Source organism: Protopterus annectens, chromosome 6.part0 (genome assembly GCF_019279795.1).
Source record: "Protopterus annectens isolate FY-2018-M chromosome 6.part0, PAN1.0, whole genome shotgun sequence".
In the NCBI taxonomy this organism is placed as follows: Eukaryota; Metazoa; Chordata; order Ceratodontiformes; family Protopteridae; genus Protopterus; species Protopterus annectens.
Genome location: NC_056737.1, coordinates 802500870 through 802526725, shown reverse-complemented (window position 1 = coordinate 802526725; position 25856 = coordinate 802500870). Strand labels below are relative to the sequence as shown.

Here is a 25856-nt window from a genome sequence, read left to right as displayed (position 1 = left end):
CCCATGGATTCTGGACCCAGATTCAGATTTACTAACACATCCATTGGGAATGGCACATCCCAGCCTTCACAACCTCAGATTGACAGCTTGGTTGCTCCAATTCCCTTGATTGCCAGGTTTCCCCATCTTATCTTCTCTGGTAAAACAAATTCTGTTGTCTTCCCATAAAACCTGTAAGTGTAAATTGTACAAGAGTAAATGGGAAAGGTTCATAATATGGGCGACCAATAACCATGTGGATCACTTTTCTGCGCCTATATATACCATAATGGAATTTCTCACCAAGCTTTTGCATGAAGGCACGGCTGCTTCTGCTGTTAGAGTCTAGCTAGCAGCAATTTCAAATTTCCATGTAGGAAAAAAACAGTTCTACTATCATGTCAAACAGACTGTATAAAACATTTTTGAAAGGAACAATAATGATTAGACCCCCATACAAAAACCCACCTCCTCCTTGGGATCTGAACTTCATTTTAACAAATACCATTTTTTCCCCCTTTGAACCTTCAGCCACATGTGATTTAAAGTTTTTGTCTTGGAAAATATTCTTCTTGGTGACTATTACCTCAGCCAGAAGAGTATCAGAATTGCAGACCTTTTCTTCCAAACCGCCTTACCTAATTTTTCATAAGGATAGAGTTTCTTTGCGCACTAATCTTTCATTTCTTCCTAAGGTTGCATTGGAAAGCAACCTAAATCAAGCTATTGAGCTACCAGTGTTCTTTCCTAATTACCAGAACAAAGGCGAATACTCCCTGCATTTTCTGAATGTACATAGACGATTATGTTTCTGCTTGCACAGAACTTCAGAATTTAGGAAGTGTGATAACTTTTCATATCCTACTCTGAGACTAGGAAGGTCAACCAGTCTGAAAAGTTACATTATCTAGATAGCTAACCTTTTGTATATCCTACATCTACAGTTCCAAAAACAAGCCTCTCCTCTTCCCTGTTAAAGCACACTCCACCAGATCAGTAACAGCATCAGCAGCCTTTCATGCAATGTTACCCTGGGACGATATCTGTGCTGCGACAACATGGACTAAACCGCATACCTTTATTACTCATTGCAAAGTAGATTTAGCCTCTAGAAGTAGAGCTTTGTTTGGTTCTATGGTTCTGAGGAATATTCTCCCATGAGCCACCCAGGAATTCAGTTGCTTGGGAAGTGGTCCCATCAGTGAGAATAAAGGCGAGATTGACAACATCACATAAAGAAGTTATGTAATTACCGTAATGTTCCATGTGTGTTTTCCATCTTGACCTTTATTCTCACAACCCACCCTTCATGCTTCCTTTCAGAACTCCTGGAAGACCAAGTGGACATTGATTTCATGGATCTCCATGGCCTCAGAGATACTGATATTGTCCTAGAAACAGACTATAGTTAACATATAGATTATTTTTCTCTCTAGATAGGCAACAAGATCTGAGGAAGTTGGGGAACTGCATTATGGGTAGGGAAGGAGGCCCACGAGTTTTGCTGAAGACCTTGAACTATTGGAAAGGCCAAGACAGATTCGACACATCGAATCCGACCCATCAGTGAGAATAAAGGTCGAGATGGACAATACACGTGTAACATTATGGTAAGTACATACCTTCTTTTTTACTTCTTGTTTCTATTTTTTAACAGATGGAAACCAACATATTTGCTGTTTGTGAAACATGAAGAAAATCTCCAAGAGCAACTCCAGAATTTACAGTTTGTGTCTGAAAAAGACAGGTTTGTTTATAAAGTACTGATAGTTTACCAAAAAGATTTTGTTGTTATGGATAATGTTTAGAAAGCAGTTGTTGCAGTCAGCATTTAATGGATCTGATGTCCTTTTCATTCTTCTTCAGTGTTTGGGTTATGGATCCGACCGACGGATCTGATTTGGCCGCATTCTGCAGACTTCAGATGCAACTCTGGAGCTCCACCGTCTATCTACAATGGCCTAGTCCATCTCTAATACCCCAGATCTCATTTACTGCCATCTGAGGAGACATTCCTGGATGTGTCTTTGTTAGTTTGCTGAACCCTTCAAGTCTTCCTTTATTGATGCCCCTTTTGACAGCTAGTCCTTGTTCGGGCCAAGAGTGAAGGAGACTCTTACCAGGAGCGAACAAGATGGCAAAACTCTATCTGCTGTGGGAGTATATTTCTCCATCCCTGCCAGCCTTATCTCAAAGGTCAGAAGGGTGGGAAAATATGGTTCCGGAAATCCAGAGCAGCTTTGCCAAACGCTTGTGGTGAATTTTCCCCCAGGGGCAGAGGGGGAAATAACCATGGAAGACATCGTCCTCACGGCAGAGGGGGTCCGCAGAATCAGGGCGACAGAGATACGTTCTCTGGTAGGCCCTTCAGGCGCTCCTAAAAGGAGGCCTGCTTGTCCACCTCTGGAGGCAGTCGGGGGGGAGATTATCACTGTACCCAAAAGCCTGGCTGGACATCACTCAAGACAGATGGTTACAGTCCATCATATCCAGAGGATACAGCATTCCCTTTTCCCTTCCACCCCTTCCACCAAAGTATATCCCAGACATACCACCTGGTCAGAGGTATCAAGCAACCCTAGAAATTCAAAGGTTGCTAAGAAAAAGAGTTATCTAAGAAGTCCCCACAGACCAAATCGGAACTGGAATTTACTCAAGGTTCATTTTAGTTCCAAGAAAGACAGGGGACTGGAGACCAATTTTGGATCTCAGCAGACTGAACAAGTCGGTAAAGAAAACAAAGTTCCAGATGGTGACACTGCAGTCTATACTCCCTTTTCTGGGACAAGACAATTGGATGTGCTCCATAGATCTTCAGGATGCGTGCTACCGTATAAAGATGGACAGGCAATCCAGAAGATATTTATGCTTCTAGCTGGGAGCCAGTCATTACCTATTCAGAGCTCTAACCTTTGGTCTCACTACAGCCCCTAGAGTGTTTACCAAATGCATGGTAGTAGTTACAGTTCATATGAGCCGTCAGGGATTCCGGGCATTTCCATACTTAGATGACTGGCTCCTGACCGCCACCACCGAGCATCTGCTAACCAGGGCAAGAGATACCACCATTCATCTCTGCTCAGAGCTGAGCATTACCATAAATTTCTAAAAATCTGCCTTGTTGCCATTGCAACATATTACCTTTATAGGGGCAGACTTAAACACAAAAGACATGGTTGCTAAACTGCCTCAAGAAAGAATTCAAACGCTGCGCCATCAAGTGTCAATATTACTTATGAAGGAAAAAATGCAGGTAAAACTTGTCCTCAAGATTCTGGGTTCAAGGGCAGCTGCAATAGCATTAGTCCCACTGGTGCGTCTACAAATGAGAATATTACAGTGGCTACTCTTTGCTCAGTGGTCCATGCAGGAGTTTCCCATATCACACAAGATTCTCATTATGAACACCTACAAGAGGGACCTACAATGGTGGCTTCAGTCCACGCAGGTAACGATAGGCACACCATTTGTTCTCCCTCAGCCTGTAGCTACAGTGACCACAGATGCTTCCAAGATAGGGTGGGGGCAGGCATTATCTGGAACAGACTGTCCAAAGGACTTGGCAAGAACATGACTACCACTTGCACATCAATGTCCTAGAGATGAGGGTGGTGCTTCTGGCGTTGCAAGCATTCCAGAGTTCTCTTCCAACAGGTACAGTTGCAATGCAAACAGACAGTATGTCCGTGGTGTGGTACATCAACAAACAAGGCGGAACCAGATCCTAACCCCTCTGTCGAGAGGCTCAGAGAGTATGGCAATGGGCAATTTCTTCTCAGCATTTTCTGACTGCAATGCACATCTAGGGGAAATCCAACGTGATAGTGGACAGATTAAGCAGGGCAATTCTTATGCCTCACGAGTGGTCCCTGAATCAGGAAATTGCAAACCAAATTTCCTGCAAGTGGGTCAAGTCCAAACAGCAGCTACTTTGCCCTAATTCCCCCTCTGGGGAAGTCACCAAGGGATGCACTTGTTCACGATTGGCCACCGAGACTTCTGTATGCTTTCCCCCCATTTCCATTAATACTCAAGGTCCTCCAGAAAGCCAAATCATTGAGTCACAGGCTGTCTCATTGCTCCTTTCTGGCCTCGTCAGATATGGTTCCCCTTTCTATGGCCCCATCTTTGGGAGGAACCTTGGATCCTGGACCCAGTACCGGATCTTCTGACTCATCAGTCAGGAACACTGCACCCCTCTTTTCAAAGCCTCAAGCTGACAGCTTGATTTCTCCACTCCCCATCTTAGCCAGGCTTCCAGAACTATCCCCAGCGGTGAAACACATTCTGGTTTCATCACACAAGAACACAACCAGGGAACTTCATGAAAGCAAATGAAAGAGATTTTTTTTATTGGGCTGACAAAAACCATCTAGACCCCTTTACAGCCCCTATATCTGCAATCCTGGAATTCTTAACAGAAAGTTTTAATCAGGATGCAGTGGCAGCCACGGTATGAGTACAACTAGTTTCCATATCAAACTAGCATGTAGGAGACATGGGATCAAATATAATGTCCCATAGATTATGCAAAGCCTTTCTGAGGGGTACATTCCTTTTAAGACCTCCCATAAGAGAACTATTACCTTCTTGGGACCTCAGTTTGGTGTTATTCTCTTTAATTTTCCCTTCTTTCGAACCAGCCTCTACTTGCCTACTAAAGTTTTTATCTTGGAAGACAATCTTTTTAACGGCCATTACTTCCGCTAGGAGGATTTCAGAATTGCAAGCTCTGTCTGTCTGTCTATCCATCCTCCCTATCTGATTTTTTACAAAGATAGAGTCTCCCTCAGGACAAATCCTTCTTTTCTCCCAAACGCTTGTTCTGAGGCCAATTTAAATCAGTCTATTGAGCTACCCGTATTTTTCCCCAATCATGGCAACAATGCAGAATACAAGCTTCACCAATTGGATGTACATAGGCAGTTATGTTTTTACTTACATAGAACAAAGGAATTTAAAAAATCTGACCAACTGTTTGATCTGAAGTAGGAAACTTCATATCTGAAGTAGTTAACTTCATTTGTTCATCAACCTGTGGGTATCGTATCCGAATTGGATCCGAGCTGGCAGCTTTATTCAGCTAAGATCCGAGCTCCGAGCTCCTCCCCCTTACCCATAACCCCCTGCCATCCCTCTCTGTCCTCAGATCTCGTTTGCCGCAGCTTATTCAATCATCTAGAACGAGTTTCCAAGCGTAGGGTTTCGTGAGTTTTACAAAAATTACCTTTTTTTGACCTAGTTTTTTAGTTTAATCTATAGACGAGTGTGTGTTGTTTCCCCTTTTCTGTTAAATTGCTAATCTTGTTGGTAAATTTTCCTTTTGTTAGTTAGTTTAGTCTTCCCCCTCCCCATGTGTGTGAAGGTGTGTGCGGGTTGGGCCTATCTTATTACCATGGCTGAGGCCCCTAAAGCTTTCTTTTCCAAATGCACAGAGTGTGGCCATAAGCTATCCCCAGCGGATGGCCACACTCGGTGTGTCATCTGCCTTGGGGTTGACCATCTCTCTTCGGGCTACACAATTTGTACAGCCTTCAACCCCAGGGCTTTGAGGGACAGGAGGTCGAAACTGATTATGGCAGGACTTCTGCCCCCGGACTCGGCTTCGTCCTCTTCTCCCTCGGCGGCTCCAGCTGCGACTGCAGCGGTCCCGCCTTCCATCCCTGCTCCCCTGGCCGGGACTCACCCTCCCACCGTGGCTCAGGAGGAAAGGGAATCTAGGAGGGAGAAAAGGAAGGAGAGGCACCACAAGCGGCGGGCTGAAGCTTCCTCTTCGGCTCCGCCAGCTAAACAGTTAGCCTCTCCTAGGACGTCCGGGCCTTCTCCTTCCCAGCTCCATTCACCTCGCTTTTGCCCGGAGCCGGAGGAGGAGATCCGGTCGCCTTCAAGGTCTTCGAGGCGGCACTCCAGGCCAGCCTCGGTGGCCTCGTCTAGATTGACCCAAAGTTTGTCCGATGCAGATATGGACCGGATGATGCGTAGGTTTCGCCAGGCCCAACTGCAGATGGGAGTGCTCCTGCCCCTCCCCCCTCTGGTGGGGGAGCTCGATCCCATTTTTCACCCCGATTGCTCCTTCTCCGACCCACTACCGGGGTTCAGAGCCGTCGGATCCAGGCAGCATCGGAGCCAGGGGAGGCTCGGCGCCGATAGTACACCCTACTTCGGCTCCATCTGCACCCTCGAGTTTGTCGGGTCCATTTTTGGATCCAAGCTCTCGGAGCCATGAGCTGAGCTTCGGATCCGGAGGTGTCAGTGTGTCTTCGGCTCCGTCTTGGTCAGAGCATACTGGCCCTTCGGATCCGATTGCATCGGCACCGGCTCCAGTCCTCCCCTCGGATCCGAAGGGACTGCTCTCGGATCCTAGAGACAGCAGTTCTCCTTCGGCGTTCGATGTTGTGGAGAGGGTCTTATCGAGGGACTCGAGACCCCAGGCTCCTGCTGCGGTTCCACCCATCACTCCCTCTCAGATGGGCCTACCTTCCATCACCCGGCCCCAGGGTCAGCCTGCACCTACGTACCAGATAGTTCCCTTACAGGAACAGGATGTGGTTGGTGAGGCATCCTCGGACAGCCCCCCCGAGGAGATTCCTCACAAACGTAAGTGCAAGAGGAGGCACTTGGACTCACCCGAGTCCCTGACAGAGGACACAGACTTAGAGGAAGGGGAAGGTTCCCCAAGGTCACCCCCTGAGGACGTCTCCTTCGGAGACATTATGGAAATGCTTCGTATTAGAGGGGGGTGGTCAGCCCAAAAACCTTCCTCCAATGAGTCTGTGTTTCTGGAGGCGTTTGACGCAGGCCCATCTACCTCTTGGGTGTCCCCTCCCGCTGATCCCCTGGTAGATCTGATCACTACCAGGGCATGGAAGGAACCGGACACTGTGGAGCCCATACCAAAGAGACCAGACAAAATTCTCAGTCCACCCACAGATAGGACGGTCTAGAGCAAGGGTGCTCCGGTAGATGCCATGTTGTTGGCGGCTGCCACCAAGAAGGAACTAGCCCAGGAGAGTTCCTCGGTCCACCCTCCCGACAAGGAGTCTCGGACGATGGACCGCATAGGGAAGCGGATGTTCACTTCAGCCACCTTCTCAGTAAGGTCGCTGACCTATATGGCGCATGTGATACGACTCCAGCGGGATCTCATCAAAGAATATGCTGGGTCGCCCCCAGAGTCCATGTCAGCCGAAGATAAGAAAACATTCTCAGCTCGAATGGCCACTCTTAAGTCCACTTCGAACACTTCTATGCGGCTTCTTTCCCATGCCATGGAAGGAGCCGCTAGAGCTAGCGGAGTGGGCATTATCTTACGGCGGCATGCTTGGCTCTGTCTCTGCGACTTTGTGGAACCCTTTAAGGCGTCCTTTGCAAATGCCCCTTTTGACGGCTCTTCGCTGTTTGGCAAGACCGTCCGCGACACGCTGATCCAGAGAGAGGAAGACGGGAAGACATTGTCTGCCATCGGGATCCGCTTCTCAGCTCCCCAGAGGTTCTTCTCCAGGAACCAAAGGGGACAAAAGAAGATGTGGTTCTGGAAATCCCAACAGTCCCGTTTCGCTCCAGACCCCTTGTCCTTCAGAGGCAGAGGAGGACAGGGTGGATGCCGGCCCAGAGGCAGAGGGGGACCGAAGAATTTCGGGTCGAGAGAACCTTTTTTGGATCGGCCCGCACAGCAGCCCTGCCTGGAGGCAGTCGGGAGGCGTTTCTCGAGGCACCTAGCAGTTTGGGAGTCCATTACAACGGCTCACTGGGTGCTTCGAATCATATCCAGAGGTTACACTATCCCCTTTCTGAATCTCCCTCCCAGATTTCGGAGCCTCCCCGATGTCCCACCCAATCAAAGGGAGGCAGCAGCCACAGAAATAAAGCAGCTGCTAGAAAAAAGAGCAATCCAGCCCGCCCCCCAAGATCAGTCCGGATCAGGCTTCTACTCCAGGTTCTTTCTGGTGCCAAAAAAGACGGGGGACGTAAGACCAATCCTCGACCTGTCCACTCTAAACCTGTCAGTTGCCAAACAAAAGTTCCGGATGGTCACCATTCAATCCATTCTCCCACTCCTGCAGGAAAACGACTGGATGTGCTCTATAGACCTCAAGGATGCGTACTACCACATTTTGATGGACAGACGATACAGAAGGTTTCTCCGCTTCCGGCTGGGAGCCAGCCACTATCAGTTCAGGGTCCTTCCCTTTGGTCTCACCACAGCCCCCAGGGTGTTCACCAAAGTGATGGCAGTTGTAGCGGCCCACTTGAGGCTTCAGGGAATACACGTCTTTCCGTACCTAGACGACTGGCTCCTGACCGCCCCCACCAGGCATCTACTCTCTTCAGCCAGGAATTACTTCCTTCACTTGGCCTCTCATCTGGGAATCTCAATCAATCTCAAGAAATCCTCCCTTCAACCAACTCAAACATTGGATTTCATAGGGGCCAGGCTAGACACAAACCTGTTGAGGGCCTTCCTAACTCCGGACAGGCTTCTAACTTTGACACTCCACGTGCTGGCCCTCCTACAATCCCCGGCTCCTCCAGCAGAATTGGTCCTGAGGTCGCTAGGTTCCATGGCTGCAGCCATCAATCTGTCACCTCTAACTCTTCTAAACATGAGGGTCCAACAATGGACCTTGCAGGTTCAATGGTCCATCCTGCAACATACGCTAAGTGCACCTATCTCCCTCAGCAAGGTTTGCAAGAAATCCCTACTCTGGTGGATCCAGTCCTCGGATCTCCGGGAAGGGCGCCCCTGCTCTATGGCCCCACCCCAAGCCATGGTGACCATGGACGCTTCTCGCCTCGGGTGGGGGGGCACTGCATGGGCAGAATTGTCCAAGGCACGTGGACCCAACTCGGAGACCTTGTTGCACATCATTGTCCTAGAGATGAGGGCGGTGCTTTTAGTGTTGCAAGCACTCCAGGCCCTTCTTCCATTAGGGACAATTGCGATTCAATCAGACAACATGTCAGTAGTCTGGTATATCAACAAACAAGGGGGATCCAGATCCTATCCGCTATGTCGAGAGGCCATGAGAGTTTGGGAATGGGCGATTGCCACCAACCGCTTTCTCATAGCAACGCACATTCCGGGTCGGTCGAACATTTTGGCAGACAGGCTGAGTCGAACCATCCTCTCACCTTACGAGTGATCTCTGAACCCGAGAGTAGCGAAGCAAATCTTCCTCAAGTGGGGTCAGCCTTGCTGCTATCTATTCACGTAGCCTTCGAACGCAAAGTGCAGCGAGTACTTCGCTCTACTTCCCCCACCAGGGGAATCCCCCAGAGACGCTCTAGTCCATGTTTGGCCATCCGGTCTACTTTATGCTTATCCACCTGTTCCTCTCATGATAAAATTCTTGCAGAAAGCTCGTTGGTTGGGGAGCAGAGTGATCCTCATAGCCCCATTCTGGCCTCGTCAAACGTGGTTCCCTTGCCTATGGCCTCATCTAGTCAATCCTCCATGGATTTTGGATCCCAGTCCAGAACCGATATCTCACCTCCTGGGGTTGACAGCCCCAAACCTGGACAATCTCAAGCTCACAGCTTGGTTGATCCAGTTCCAATCATAGCTAGGACTCCCGGTATCTCCTCTTCCGTTAAAGCTATTTTAGTAGCCGCTCATAAACCTTCTACTAGAAAGGTCTATAAGAGCAAATGGAAACGTTTTTCGATCTGGGCGGAACATTGAAATTTGGATCCCTTTACAGCCCCAATACCAGCTGCATTAGATTTTTTGTCATACTTATTTGATCAAGGTGCCAGCTCCTCCACCGACAAAGTCCAATTAGCAGCAATTTCACACTTTCATATGGGAAGTGATCTCGGTTCTTTAGCTTCTTCCAAGATCTTCAAGACATTCGTAAAAGGTACCTTCCTGTTAAGGCCTCCTGTTAAGGATGTAGTCCCTCCGTGGGATTTAACTCTTGTTCTCCAGGCTCTTACTGGCCCTCCGTTTGAACCTGCAGCTTCAGTGGATCTAAAATATTTATCTTGGAAAACGGCCTTTCTCATTGCTATCACTTCGGCTAGAAGGGTTTCGTAGCTTCAAGCCCTTTGTGCCAAACCTCCATATCTGGTCTTTCATAAAGACAGAGTTTCCCTCAGGACCAATCCCTCCTTCTTGCCTAAAGTCACCCCAACATTAATCAATCTATCAATTTACCGTTTTTTTTCCCCAAATTATCACAACAAAGGTGAATACAAATTACATTCTTTGGACGTGCACAGACAATTGAGGTTCTATTTACACAGGACTGCTGAACATAGGAAATCTGAGCAACTCCTTGTATCCTTTTCTAAACCCTTTTTGGGCAAACCTGTGTCAAAAGCTACATTGTCCAGATGGATTTCACAATGTATACTTCTTGCATATAAGAGTTCTGGCCGACCAGAACCTGTCGGAGTTCACGCCCATTCTACTTGATCGGTTTCCACTTCTGCTGCCTTTTGGTCCAGAGTGTCCTTGGATGGCATTTGTTCAGCGGCCACTTGGGCTTCATCCCATAATTTTATTACCCATTACAAGCTGGATATAATTTCCTGAGGGAGGGCGTCCTTTGGCTCTGCAGTGCTCCGGAATATTCTTCCATGAGGACCTCCCACGTTTTTTGGTAGCTGGGGACTCTGTCCGACAGGTTGATGAACAAATGAAGTTAACTACTTCAGATAAAGAAGTTATGTACTCATCATAACGTTCCATCTGACTAGGTAACTTCATTTGTCAGCAACCAACCCCCCCTCTGTCCCCCTAACCTGTAGTTCGTCTTTTTTAGGATCTTTGTGCTTCCTGTGCCAGAGGACATCAGGTTAGGATGTTTAGTTGATCCTTTGGTTATAGTATTCTATAATGCTAAAGCAAACTCGATCTGAGGACAGAGAGGGATGGCAGGGGGTTATGCTTAAGGGGGAGGAGCTTGGAGCTCGGATCTTAGCTGAATAAAGCTGCCGGCTCGGATCCAATTCAGATCCGATATCCACAGGTTGCAGACAAATGTTACCTACTCAGATGGAACGTTATGGTGAGTACATAACTTCTTTTTGATCATCAACCTGTGGGTATCGGATCCGACCTGGATCCGAGCCGGCAGCTTTCCAAGCTAGAGATCCGAGCTCCAAGCTCCTTCCCCTTACCCATAATGCCCTGCCACCTCCTTCCAATCCCCAGATCTCGTTTGCCGCGGCTTTGTCAAGCACAGATTTCTCGAGCTCCTAGCTTTAGGCGATCTGTGAGTAGGAAAGTTTCTTAAAATCTTAATAGTGTTTTGTGTGTGTGAACAGTTAACTCCTTAATTTAAACCCCTTTACCGTTCCTCTTAGTTTAAAGCCTAGTACTCCCCCCTTTTTCCCCCTTAGGTGTTTGTGTGAGGTGCATGTGTGTTTTCTTTTGGGATAATGGCCGAGGGCTCTAAGGCCATTTTTTCTAAGTGCACTGAGTGTGGTCATAAGCTTTCCCCAGCGGATGGCCACATTCAGTGCATCCTCTGCCTGGGGGTATCGCACTTGTCTTCGGGCTGCCAAATTTGTGCAGCTTTTAACCCCTGGGCCCTGAGGGATAGGAGGAATAAGCTGATTCTGGCGGGTCTTCTACCCTCGGAGTCAGCTTCCTCCTCTCCCTCAGTGGCTACAGCCATGGCTGCGGCTGTTCAGCCTGTTGTTCCCTCTCCCCTGGCTGGGACCCAACCTCCCATTTCTTCTCAGGAAGAGAGGGACACTAGGAAGGAGAAGAAGGAGAGGAGAGAGAGAGAAAGGGAGAAGGAGAGAGAGAGGGATAAAGAAAGGCATAGGAGCCACAAGCGGCGGGCCGACTCTGCCCCCTCGGCCCAGCCTGCCAAGCTGCTCTCCTCACCTCAGAAGATTTCTGGGCCTTCCTCCCCTCGGGCTCCATTCTCCACACTTCTCACTGGAGCCGGAGGAGGAGGAGGCCCGACCATCTTCGATGTCATCACGGCGGCCCTCCCGGCCAGCTTTGGCGGCCTCTTCTAGGTCGACCCGCAGTCTCTCTGATGCTGATATGGACCGGATGATGCATCATTTCCTCCAAACCCAGATGCAGATGGGAGTGCTCCTGCCTCACCCCCCTCCGGGGGGGGGGAGAGTTCAGCCCCGCTTTTTGCCCTGATAGCTCCTTCTCTGATCCATTATCAGGTTTCGGAGCCGTCGGATCCGAGGAGTCCCGGAGCCGGGTTGTCGGTGCCGACGGTTATAGTTACCTCGACGCCAGCGATGCCCTCGAGTTTCTCGGATCCCCTTTTGGATCCGAGCTCTTGGAGCAGTGAGCCATGCGTCGGATCTGGGGGGGCCAGTGTGTCTTCGGCTCCGTTTCGGTCAGAGCACACTTCCCTCTCGGGTCCGAGCGCTTCGGCTCCGACGCCAATCCCCACGCCAGATCCGAGGGTGTTAACCACGGAGCCCAGAGAGATTGGTTCACCCTCGGCTTTCGACGTGGTGGAGAGGGTTTTCTCAAGAGGTTCGAGACCCCCCTACTCTTTCTTCAGATCCAGTCCTCACTCTCTTGCAGCAGGGCTTGTCTTCCATCATCCAGTCCCAGGGACAGCCTGCGTTGACACCCCAGCCCGTTCCACTGGTGGAACACGGCCCTGTTAGTGAGCCCTCCTCGGACAGTCCCACCGAGGAGGTCCCTCACAAAAGTAAGTGCAAGAGAAGGCACTTGGACTCCCCTGAGTCCCTCACGGAGGACACCGATTTGGAAGAAGGGGAAGGTTCCCCCAGGTCACCCCCCGATGATGTCTCCTTTGGAGACATTATAGAAATGCTTCACCTGAAAGGGGGGTGGTCAGCCCAAAAGCCTTCCTCGGATGAGTCGGTGTTTCTGGAGGCGTTTGACGCAAGCCCGTCTACCTCTTGGGTGTCCACTCCGGCCGACCCCCTCATTGATCTCATCACTACCAGGGCGTGGAAGGAACCAGACACTGTAGAGCCGATCTCCAGGATGCCAGACAGGATTCTCAGTCCCCCCGTGGATAGGACGGCTTGGAGTAAGGGTTCCCCAGTAGATGCCGTGGTGGTGGCGGCAGCCACCAAGAGGGAACTCGCTCTGGATGGTTCCTCGATCCATCCCCCTGATAAGGAGTCTCGGACTATGGATCGTATCGAGAAGTGGATGTTTGCTTCAGCCACCTTTTCTATAAGGGCGCTGAATTACTTGGCCCATGTAATTAGACTTCAGCGGGATATGGTGAAAGAATATGCTGAGTCTCCCCCTGAGTCCATGTCGACCAAGGACAAACGGACCTTCTCGACTCACATGGCCACTCTCAAATCTGTTTCAAACACGTCTATGCGGCTACTTTCCCATGCCATGGAAGGAGCCGCTAGAGCCAGCGGGTCCGGTATCGCCTTAAGGTGTCACGCCTGGCTCCAGCTTTGTGACTTTGCTGAACCTTTCAAGGTGTCCTTCGCGAATGCACCCTTCGATGATTCTACTCTGTTTGGGAAGACCGTCCGCGACACATTGGTTCAGAGCGAGAAAGATGGGAAGACGCTCTCTGCCGTCAGAGTCCGCTTCTCGGCTTCTCAAAGGTCTTTTTCTAGGAACCAGAGAGGACAAAAGAAGATGTGGTTCCGGAAGTCTCAGCAGTCCTGTTACGCTTAGGACCCTTCGTCCTTCAGAAGCAGAGGAGGACAAGGTGGATGCCGGCCCAGAGGCCAAGGGGGGGGGGGATTTTGAGTTGCGGGAACCCTTTTCTGATTGACCCACTCAGCAGCCCAGAGTGGTTGCCTGACTGCTCTTCTCTGGAGGCAGTCAGGGGGCGTTTTTCGAAGCACTTGGCCCAATGGGAGTCAATAACATCAGATCGCTGGGTGCTTCGAATAATATCCAGAGGTTACTCTATCCCTTTCATAAATCTGCCTCCTCAGTCGAGGCGCCTCCCCGATGTACCACCCAGTAAGAGGGAGGCTGCAGCCTTAGAGGTAAAAAAGCTGCATAAAAAAAGAGCCATCCAGCACGTCCCCCCAGGACAATCCAGATTAGGCAGTTACTCCAGGTTCTTTTTGCTGCCAAAGAAGATGGGGGACTTAAGGCCGATCCTCGACCTTTCAACAATTAACCTCTTCATTGCCAAGGAAAAATTCCAGATGGTCACGCTTCAGTCCATTCTGCCCTTGCTGCAGGAGAAGGACTAGATGTGCTCCATAGACCTCAAGGATGCGTACTATCAAATTCTCATGGACAGGCGTTCCAGGAGGTTTCTCCGCTTCCGGCTATGGGCCAGTCATTTCCAGTTCAGGGTCCTACCCTTCGGTCTCAACACAGCCCCCAGGGTGTTCACCAAGGTCATGGCAGTTGTAGCAGCCCACCTGAGGCTTCAGGGAATATAGGTTTTTCCTTACCTAGACGACTGGCTCCTGACCGCCCCCACCAGGCATCTGCTCTGCTTAGCCAAGGGATTGTTTCCTACTTCTAGCGTCCCATTTGGGATCACCATAAACTTGAAGAAGTCATCCCTCCAACCAGTTCAAGTCTTGGAGTTCATAGGGGCCAGGATAGACACGCTTCAGACCAAGGCCTTCTTGACGCCAGACAGACTTCGCAGTTTGACTTTACACGTTTTAGCCCTTCTCCGGTCACCTGCCCCATCAGTGGAGTTGGTCATGAGAGCTCTAGGGTCCATGGCAGTGGCAATCAACCTCGCGCCCTTAGCCCGCTTGCGCATGAGGATTCTACAGTGGACATTACAGGTTCAGTGGTCCATCCCTCACCATCCATTGGACTTGCCGATTCCTCTCAGCAGTGTGTGCAAAAATTCTCTCTTGTGGTGGCTCCACTCCGGAGTGCTTCGGGAAGGGCGACCGTTTGTTATGCAGCAACCCCAAGCCACGGTGACCATGGACGCTTCTCGCGTTGGGTGGGGAGGGCATTACGAGGGCAGAACTGTTCAAGGTATGTGGACTCAGACAGAGACCATTCTGCATATCAGTGTTCTGGAGATGAGAGCGGTGCTTCTAGCGTTGCAAGCCCTTCATGCCTTTCTCCCTCCAGGGACTATTGCAGTTCAGTCAGACAACATGTCAGTGGTCTACTACATCAACAAAGAGGGGGGGACCAGGTCTTACCGTCTTTGTCGAGAGGCCATGAGAGTTTGGGATTGGGCGATATCCAACAACCGTTTTCTGTTAGTAATGCACATTCCGGGTCGGTCCAACATCCTAGCGGACAAACTGAGTCGAACTATCCTCTCGCCTTATGAGTGGTCTCTGAATCCCTTAGTAGTGAAACAGGTCTTCTGCAAGTGGGGTCAGCCTTGCTGCGATCTCTTCGCTTCGCCTTCCAACGCAAAGTGCAGTGAGTTTTTCACTCTAATTCCCCCTCCGGGGGAAAGCCCCAGAGACGCTCTAGTTCATGCTTGGCCACCCGGTCTTCTGTATGCTTATCCTCCTCTTCCATTAATAACAAAATTCTTACAGAAAGCTCGTCGGTCGGGGAACAAGATTATCCTCATAACCCCATTCTGGCCTCGTCAAACCTGGTTCCCGTGCCGGCGGTCTCATCTTATAGCTCCTCTCTGGATCTTGGATCCCATCCCGGATCTAATATCTCATCCTTCGGGATTGAAACCCCCGAACCTGGTCGATCTCAAGCTTTCAGCGTGGTTGATCCAGTTCCATTAGTTGCTAGGACTCCCGGTATCTCGTCTGCAGTTAGATCTATCCTGGTAGCGGCGCATAAGCCATCTACCAGGAAGGTTTACAATAGTAAATGGAAGCGGTTTTCTATTTGGGCATCTCATAGGAAATTAGACCCTTTCACTGTTCCCATTCCAGCAGTGCTCGATTTTCTATCGCATATTTTTCAGCAAGGGGACAGTTCCTCTACTGTAAAGGTTCAAATGGCTGCCATCTCGCATTTTCACATTGGAGATCATCTCAGTCCCCTCGCTTCCACCAAGATTTGTAAGGCCTTTCTGAAAGGTACATTTCTCTTGAGACCCCCTGTTAGGAACCCCGTCCCTCTTTGGGATCTAACCTTGGTCCTTCAAGCTCTAACTGGACCTCCTTTTGAACCTGCAGCCTCTGTTGATTTGAAATTCTTGTTCTGGAAAACTGCCTTTTTGGTAGCCATTACCTCAGCTAAAAGAGTGTCGGAGCTTCAAGCTCTCTGTATTAGAGCCCCATATCTGTTTTTTCATAAGGACAGGGTCTCTCTAAGGACTAACCCATCTTTCCTACCTGAAGTGGCCTCCGAGATGAACATCAATCAGTCCATTAATCTCCCAGTTTTCTTCCCTAATTATCAAAACAAAGGGGAGTACAAACTTCCTTTGTTTGATGTTCATAGGCAGTTACGGTTTTATTTACACAGAACAGCGGCCTTCCGCAAGTCTGATCAGCTATTTGTCTCTTTTGCTAAACCCTTCTTGGGTAAGCCTGTGTCGAAGGTGACTCTGGCCAGATGGATTTCGAATTGCATTTTGTTCATATATAAACTATCTGGCCTGCCAGAACCTACTGGGTTTCACGCTCACTCTACTCGTTCTATGGCTACATCAGCTGCATTCTGGTCAAGAATTCCCTTGGATGACATTTGTTCTGCGGCTACTTGGGCATCCTCTCATACTTTTATCTCTCACTATAAATTGGATTTAGTGTCTAGAGGAAGGGCGGCTTTTGGCTCTGTAGTGCTCCGTAATATCCTTCCTTGAGGACCTCCCAAGTTTTTTTGGTAGCTGGGGACTCTGTCCCACAGGTTGATGATCAAATGAAGTTTCCTACTTCAGATAAAGAAGTTATGTACTCACCGTAATGTTCCATCTGAATAGGTAACTTCATTTGTCAGCAACTGACCCTCCCTCCTTCCCCGTAACCTGGTTCTTTGGTTTCCTGATCACTAGGATGGTTTATCCAGGTCATTTGTTAATCCTTAGGTTAGGATTCTCCAGGTTGTTGCTTTGTCATGGTGAGATTATGTAGATGGGCAATGCGATCTGGGGATTGGAAGGAGGTGGCAGGGCATTATGGGTAAGGGGGAGGAGCTTGGAGCTCTGATCTCTAGCTTGGAAAGCTGCCAGCTCTGATCCAGGTTGGATCCGATACCCACAGGTTGCTGACAAATGAAGTTACCTACTCAGATGGAACGTTATGGTGAGTACATAACTTCTTTCTTCATTCTCAGAAAACAGAAAGGAACTTCAGGTTCAAAAGTCACCTTATCAAAATGGATTACAGACACCATTACTTATGTCTTTAACTCTCGGAATAAAGAGCGGCCGGGAAAAAATAGGGGGCATTCTACTAGAGCTGTGTCGACTTCCACTGCTGTTCAAGCTAGGCTCCCTTTGGATTCAATTTGTGCTGCAGTTACATTGGTTAACCCTCATAACTTTATCACTCATTACAAAGTAGATGTGGCCTCTCGGAACAGGGCATCCTTTGGTGCCACTGTTCTGCAGAGTTTATTCCCTTGAGCCACCCAATAAAGAAGGTGCTGGGGACTCTGTCCCAACCATCAAGAATGAAGGCGAGAAAGGACAACATAACATAACATAAAGAAGTTATGTACTTAGCATACCATTCCATGTTTGTTGTCCATAATCTCGTCTTCATTCTTGCATCCCAGCCCTCCTTCCCCCTTCCTGAAGGATCGAGAGGAATTTTCTGAAATTGGCTGTAAATTGCCTGATTCCTGTCATGCCTTAGGAATTATGAGCAGATGATCTGTTGTAGTTGTTGTATTGGGTGGCATAGTCTAGTGATTAGTTCTCTCAAATGAGATCTGAGTAACAGTCGCTAGGCATTTTGGGATAAGATGTAGCCTCGAGCCAGTGAAAGCTCTTGTGCTTTAGTATGTGGCCGAGTCGGAACGGATGCTCGGTTCCAAACCCAGCCATCCAGAATGAAGGCGAGATTATAGACAACAAACATGGAACATTATGGTAAGTACATAACTTCTTTTTTTATGTAGAGGAACTCTGTTTAAATTAATTTTGGGGGCTGGTGAAGTGTATTAGAGTGCTTTTTACTGTGTTTTTATTGGGAAAAGTGATTTTATACTACTTTTGAAATTTCACTTGCCTGTGCTTCTTGGTTTTCCTGAGGAAAGAGGCACCATTTTTTGCTTGATCATGGAACAAACTACTGATCTCACAGTTGGTCCATCTTTCATCCACAAAAAAAAAGTTAACTAAACACTCTTCGCCTGTAGCAGGCTAACAATTGCCTCAGCCACAGGTGGTCAAAGCTAGTTCTTCAGACGGCTCTTTATCCCAGTATCCCCCTCATGTTGTCCATATAGCCAGTATGGACTATGGGTTAGTCATGTTCTCTGCAGCTGTTTTGGGTCTCCTTAGTGGGCAAGGCAGAGGCACATTTATTGGTGTTAGGAGAAGGGGTAGGAAAGGTGCCGGTGCTAAACCAGAATGTTGTGCCCTCCTGTGGGGAAGCTGTTGCTGCCATTAAAACCCCTGATGTTCATCATTCCTGCTGCCTTAGAGGCATTTTGGGTTACCTGCCTAGGTAATCCAGCACTGGTCAGCTTTCAAAAGGCCAGACTGCCCTCTCTGTATCTTTCTGTGACAGCTGATTGGCTGATCATATCCTGAGAAGGAAGTCTTCAGCTGTTACAGTAAGTGAGTATTCAGTCTTTTTTTGTCATCCAAAGAAGAAAATCCGGTGACACTTCAGAAGGTCCATTGCTGAATTTTCTTGGCTTACTGTTGAGATAAGCCACATTTGGGGACCTCTTTCATCTCATTTTGTTATTAGATTTATTATTGTCTTCCTATTTTTATGTTTATTTAAAAAAATATTTTAATATTTTAATCTGATGTCATTTTCATTCATTCCACAACAGATGGATTCAGATCTGATCATCAGATCCGACGGTCACTTCTTCTAGAGTGTAGAATAGTTCAGTGCTCGAGCTCCTCTTTTTACCCATAATGCCCTAACCACTTAAAGTACCTCAGATCTCGTTTGCTGCAGTAGTGTTCAAACGTAGATCGCAAACTCTCAAGTAGTTGGGAATTTCTCATTTCTTCTACCTTGAAAAAGTTAGTGAGTTTAATCTCCTTTTTTATTTTCCTATTATTTTCTTTGCCTCCCTTTAACCCCTTTTTAAAAAAATACTAGCCTTTCTTCTTGTACTGTCTGAGTACTTGTATTACTATTGCTGGTATTTTCCTTTCCTTCTGGGTACTTCAATAGTACTGTAAATTAAATAGTACTCTAAATTACCACCGTTAGTAATTCTTTCCCTTTCCTTTTTTTTCTATTTGTAAAAAAAGAAAAAAAAAAACACTTTCCTACCCTTTTTCTGTGTGGCATGTGGCCACAAAATTCCAAATTTAGATGCACACACTGAATGCACTTATTGTTTAGGACCTAAACATCTAGGTATTGACTGTGACATTTGTAAGGGGTTCAATTCCTGCCCTCTAATAGACAGGAAAAATAAATTAATCCTCAAGGATGTACTTCCTTCTAAATCTTCATCAATGGCTACTGGGATCAAACCCCCAAAAGACAAGAAATAAGGGATGATTCTTTTTCGAAAGACTCTCATAAGAGATCACCAGAATGTCCTTCAGCTTCAACTTCAGCTTTGTCCTTAGAACCATCAGTTAAACAAGGAAAGAAGTTGGATCTGAATGTATCGGAGCCAAAAAATTTATTTGGATCCATTCTCCTCCTTTAATATTGGAGACAGTTATATCTAGGCTTCTGTCACCCTTTCTGGAACAGTCTCCACATCATCACTTGAGACCTTCGTCCACAACTTCCTCCCTTTGACCTTCCAGGAGCCAGGTCCAGAGACCCTTCTTAGAGCCACACCTCCGCTCATAGCTCCTCCGATCCATGCTTCGGTTTTGGAGCAATCGGATCCAAAAGCCTTGGAGTTGTCTTCCTCAGATCCAAAAATATTGGCATCATCTTTGACTCCAGTGGTGTCTCTGAGCTGTCCAACCCCGAGTACCTCAGAGCTGGATGACTCTCAGAACCAAAGTGTTGTCACTGATTCTGAGGTATTGGATTTGACTCCAAAGTTGTCAGAGCTGTTTCTTCCCCTCAGACCATTGGTGTTAGATAGCTCGGCTCCAACTCTTTCCTTGGGTGGTTTGCTTGTGGGCCATCGGGAGCCAAAGAGCCACAAGCCTGCCTTGTCAGATCTGTCAGTTTCTGCTTCTCCCAGGCACTGTGCTTTTGAGGTAGTGGAGAGAGTATTCTCTATGCCTAGAGTTCAGACAACTCTGTCCACATCAATTCCGACTTCCTACTCTCATTCAGTTTTGCATCCAAAGCCTCAGTCGTCCATTCCACCAGGGCAGCCAGCTCAAACCAGTCTCCAGTCCACTCAGCAGGGTATTGTTATCTCTTCGGATACCTTCCTGGAACTCTCTACCAAGAAGGTCTCTTGCAAGAGAAAGTGCAAAAGGAGGCACTTAGACTCTCCGCAAGAGTCTGTCACCAAGGACACTGATTTTGATAAGGGGAAAGGGTCCCCAGATCACCACCCAATGATGTCTCATTTGGAGAAATCTTAGAACTCCTCAGGCAAAGGGGTGGTTGGTCCCCTTATAACCCTTCCCAAGAGGAATCAGTGTTTCTGGAGACCTTTGGGTCTGGCCCATCTACCGCCTGGGTGACTCTGCCTACCTTTGAGCTTATAGATTTAGTCTGCTCACTGGTGTGGAAAGAACCAGACACAGCTGAGCATATTCCTTAGAGACCAGACAAGATCCTGACACCACCTAAAGATAGACCACACTGGAGTAAAGGAGTACTCGTTGGTGCCATGGTCACAGCAGTGGTCACTAGAAAGGAACTGGCAGAGCAAAGTTCCTCTATCCATCCCCCTAACAGGGAGTCTAGGGCACTGGACAGATTTGGGAAGCTTGTCTATACTTCAGTGACCTTTACTGTTGGGTCACTGTATTATTTGGCACATTTCGCAAGATTTCAGAGAGATTTGCTCAAGGAGCTTTCCAAATCTGTCTCTGGGACCATATCCTACAAGGAAGAAAGTACTATTTCCTTGCAGTTGGCTGCTCTTCAGTCTATTTCATATTTTTCCATGAGGCTTCTCTCTCACACTCGGAAGGTGCTCCATGGACAGCTAGTTAAGGCATTTCCATTAGGAGACATGCCTGGATGCGCTTATGTGATTTTGCGGAACTCTTCAAATACTCATAAGTCAATGACAGAACCTCATTGTTTGGCCCCAAAGTGAAAGACACACTCTCTAGGTGCGGACAGGAAGGGAAAACCCTTATATGCTATGGGCATACACTTTTCAACTCCTCAACAGTCCTTTGCTAGAAACCAACAAGTTGGAAGAAAAATGTAGTTCAAGAAATCCCAAGGTCCCTTTCAGGATCCATGTGGAGACAGTTCTCCCAGGGGCAGGGGGAGTTTAAATGGAAGATGCCAACCCCACAGCAGAGGTGGTCTGCATAACCAAGGATCTATGGATTCCTTCTCTGACAGATCCTATCAGTGCTCCTGAAAGGAGGCCCGACTGTCCATCTCTGGGGGCATATGGGAGTTGTCTATTCCTGCACCAGACAGCCTGGTTAGAAATAAGTTTCATGGGTGCATAGGATAATATCCAGAGGTTATATCATACCATTTTCCCATCCCTCTCCATCAGTTTCAAACAAAATCCTTGACGTTCCACCCAGTCAAAGGGAAGCAACAACACTAGAAATAAACAAACTGCTAAAAAAAAAAGGGTCATCCAAGAGGTACTCCAGACCAGAGAGAGTCTGGAACTTATTAAAAATTCTTTTTAGTGCCAAAAAAGACAGGGGAATGGAGACCAATCTTGGATCTCAGCAAACTAAATCAATTGATCCAGCATACAAAGATGCCCTTCCATTTCACTGTTGCAGTATTAATTAAAATAGGGATCCCCTGCCAACAGCGGCCCGTATGTCAAAAACTTTAGGTTGTTTTAAGGTATGCAGTATGTCACATGTATGCTCCTCGTGTAGCATATGGCATAAAGGTGATGTTTGGATGTGCCATCCTCAGAACTTCTTTGCCGCCAGTCCGAATGCCATCTCTTGATCATAAGTGTGAATGCCCATTCCGTTGCTGGCTAACCAAGACGTTTCAGATAGTGCCCCATTGGGGTTTTTTGATGTTATATTTTTCTTTTGTATTGTTGCTTGTGGCGTTTCATGTCACCCAAGAAGGGCAAATGCCAGTGTGAGAGACAGATTCCTCATAAAGAGCATCACAAGCTGTGCTTATTTTGTCTTGACACTTCCCATGACCATATGTCCTGTTCTGTTTGTCAAGCCTTTGTTCCTAAGACTCTCCACAGTCGGCTTTCTTCCTTTGCTTTGTGTTTGGAGAACCAACACCTTCAGCTTTTAGGTAAAGACACGATGGAAGGAATTTCCTGCTTTGAGGAACAGCCATCCATGAAGAAGGCCAAGATGTCTAGGTCTGATTCTTCTGTTGTGCAGCCTCCGCCGGACATTTCTCCTGAGGCTAGTGAAACCAAGAGATTCACCCGGCTCTGCTGTTGGATTATTCTAACTGTTTCGAAGGCCGGAGTTGGATATAACCTTACCACATCCTTGGAGGCCTTGCAGATGTCTCTTCAGACATTTAGGGGGAACAACAGCTGATTATTTCTGATGGACCTAGGGGTGTTCCTCAGATTTTGGTCAGAGAGGAAGTTCCAACTACTAATGTTGAATGCCATTCAAGTTTTATAAGGCAGATGTCCCTTGAAGAAAAAGTAAAAGACTAAACATATTTCTACAACTCCTAAGGACCCACAGAGCGAATGGCAGAATTTCACTCAGGAGTTTGTTTTATGCTTTGATGGCTTTGAAACTTCCTCATGGAGTCTCTGTTCCTGCTCCCCCTTGGTCCTCCACACCCCTTAAAAGACCCAGGGAACAGGATTCCTCTGAGGAAGAGGTGGATTTAGATGAGGAGTCCCTTCCTTATTCATCTCAGATTCCCTCTCCTTTAGACTGTGGGTCTGTGGAAGAGGAATCTACTAGTCCTGACACTCATTTCAAGGACATTTCTTTTGGGGACACAATCTCCAGAATAATAGAGCCTTTTAAATAGGATTGTGCCTAGGTTTCTGAGGTAAAAAACATGTATTACGAGCTCTTGCAAATGTACACTCCTAGACCTTCAGCTGTTCCTCCTGTTTTGGCTGATTTGTTGGATGCATTTTGTACTGCAGCTAAGGCTCTTGATTAACAGCCCCCTGCCCCCAAGAAACTAGACAGATTTTATAGGGTGCATGAGGACTATAGTTTCTATATAGGTATCCTTCTGACCCTTCTGTGGTGTCTGTGGAATTTGACAAGCCATCTCAGTTGCTGCTTTCTGCTAAGTTACTTCCTTCTGATAAGGACAGCAGAACTGTGGAAAGGCTTGGTAAGAAGATTTATACATCTGCTACCTTGGCTTTTAGGGTGGTCAGTTATCAGACCCATATGCCCAGATACTTTCTGGCTCTTCTTTCCCAGGCCTGTCAGGTAATTTCTGATCTTCCAGAATCTGCAGGGGAGACTTCTGTGCTTTCTCCCCCCTAGGTGGCTGGCCATTCCATTAAAAGTAATTATGATGCAGCAGATGCTTATTCTAGGGCTTCTGCCTTTGGTTCTGTGATGATGAGATATTCCTGGCTTTGGCTTCAACATTTGCCTAATGATATTAAGGCTAAGTTGATGGATGCTCTTTTAAACAACAAACACTTGTTTAGTGAAGCTGCTGCTGATTTGTTTAAGTCTTTTCATGGTAAAAGCAAGGCCTTGCAGTAACTTAAACATGTTTTTGTTTCTCTTGTGCCTAAATTTTAGAAAAATGACCCCAAAAGCCAGTCTTTGTTCTTAGGCAGTCTTGCCCTCTCCCCAAGGGTAAGAAGGGTGGGATGTGGGCTCCTTCTGCTAAAGTTACCCAAGCTTCTGTGCTACAGAAGTCTTCCTTTCCTGACAAACCAGGAGCTGTCTGACTGTTTTGTTCTTCTCAGCCACATTCCTCTTTCTCTTCATCTTTCCCTTTCTCTTCCTGTCTGGTTAAAGATTATTCAGGATTCCTGGGTTCTGTCCATTGTCTGCCTAGGGTATTTCATAGTCTTGCAATTTCTTCCTCTTCTTATGGGCATTCATTAGCCCCTTCAGGAACAGTTGAGTAGTAGTGCTGAAACTGAATTCATCCTCAAGTTTTGGTGAGTACCTTCACAAGGTGGACCCTGTTTTCTACAAAATCTGACCAAGGCAACACTGATATATAGACTGTATTTATATAGCATATATCATGGACAGAAGTAGGCCAAAAACTAAAAGAGATAGCTTGGTGCACAAGACCCATGATAAAAAAGTGCCCAGTCCTTGTAGGCACACTGCTGCCAGGACTGGAAAAATGACAGTGTAAAATCCTCAAAATATAGAAACATTCCTACAATGGGGCCATGCCAGGCCCAAGGGGAGGATGGCCCCCTCTATTGTAGAAGGAAGTAGCAGTCCACAAAAATCACAAAAACTGATTGGCCAAAAAAGAGCCATAAAGACGATAGAGTTGACTATTGAGGATAAGAAAGAAATGCTGCATTATTACTATTATGCAAAAAGCCCAGAATTTCCAGACACAAGATATACAAAACAATTAAGAGAGAAATTAGAAGAAAGAAAAATACATCTGAAGTAGGAAACTTCATTTGATCATCAACCTGTGGATATCGGATCCGACCTGGATCCGAGCTGGCAGCTTTCCAAGCTAGAGATCCGAGCTCCAAGCTCCTCCCCTTTACCCATAATGTCCTGCCACCTCCTTCCAATCCTCAGATCTCGTTTGCAGCGGCTTTGTCAAGCACGGATTTCTCAAGCTCCTAGCTTTAGGCGATCTGTGAGTAGGAAAGTTTCTTAAAATCTTATTGGCGGCAGCCACCAAGAGGGAACTCACTCAGGATAGTTCCTCGATCCATCCCCCTGATAAGGAGTCTCGGACTATGGATCGTATCGGGAAGCGGATGTTTGCTTCAGCCACCTTTTCTATAAGGGCGCTGAATTCTTCTCCCATGTAATTAGACTTCAGCGGGATCTGGTGAAAGAATATGCTGAGTCTCCCCCTGAGTCCATGTCGACCGAGGACAGACGGACCTTCTCGACTCGCATGGCCACTCTCAAATCTGTTTCGAACACGTCTATGTGGCTACTTTCCCATGCCACGGAAGGAGCCGCTAGAGCCAGCGGGTCCAGTATCACCTTAAAGCGTCACGCCTGGCTCCGGCTTTGTGACTTTGCAGAACCTTTCAAGGCATCCTTCACGAATACACCCTTCGATGGTTCTACTCTATCCACGACACATTGGTTCAGAGCGAGAAAGATGGGAAGATGCTGTCTGCTGTTGGAGTCCGCTTCTCGGCTCCTCAAAGGTCCTTTTCTAGGAACCAGAGAGGATAAAAGAAGATGTGGTTCCGGAAGTCTCAGCTGTCCCATTACGCTCCGGACCCTTTGTCCTTCAGAGGCAGAGGAGGACAAGGTGGACGCCGGCCCAGAGGCAGAGGGGGGCCAAAAAATTTTGGGTCACGGGAACCCTTTTCTGATCGACCCACACAGCAGCCCTGAGGGGTTGCCCGACTGCTCCTCTCTGGAGGCAGTCGGGGGGGGCGTTTTTCGAAGCACTTGGCCCAATGGGAGTCCATAACATCAGATCGCTGGGTGCTTCGAATAATATCCAGAGGTTACTCTATCCCTTTCATAAATCTGCCTCCTCAGTCGAGGCGCCTCCCCGATGTACCACCCAGTCAGAGGGAGGCTGCAGCCTTAGAGGTAAAAAAAGCTGCTAGAAAAAAGAGCAATCCAGCATGTCCCCCCAGGACAATCTGGATTAGGCAATTACGCCAGGTGCTTTTTGGTGCCAAAGAAGATTGGGGACTTAAGGCTGATCCTCGA

The 25856-nt window shown here is 47.7% G+C and overlaps 1 protein-coding gene across 1 annotated transcript in view; it reads left to right on the top strand.

The window, feature by feature from the left end:
• Positions 1 to 25856, top strand: part of CCHR6.PART0H14orf39 (chromosome chr6.part0 C14orf39 homolog) — a 744895-nt gene that overhangs the window by 483796 nt on the left and 235243 nt on the right. Inside the window, exon 5 of the mRNA XM_044073583.1 lies at positions 1637 to 1726. Within this exon, the coding sequence (XP_043929518.1) occupies positions 1637 to 1726 (90 nt within the window). The remainder of the gene's footprint in view (positions 1 to 1636; positions 1727 to 25856) is intronic.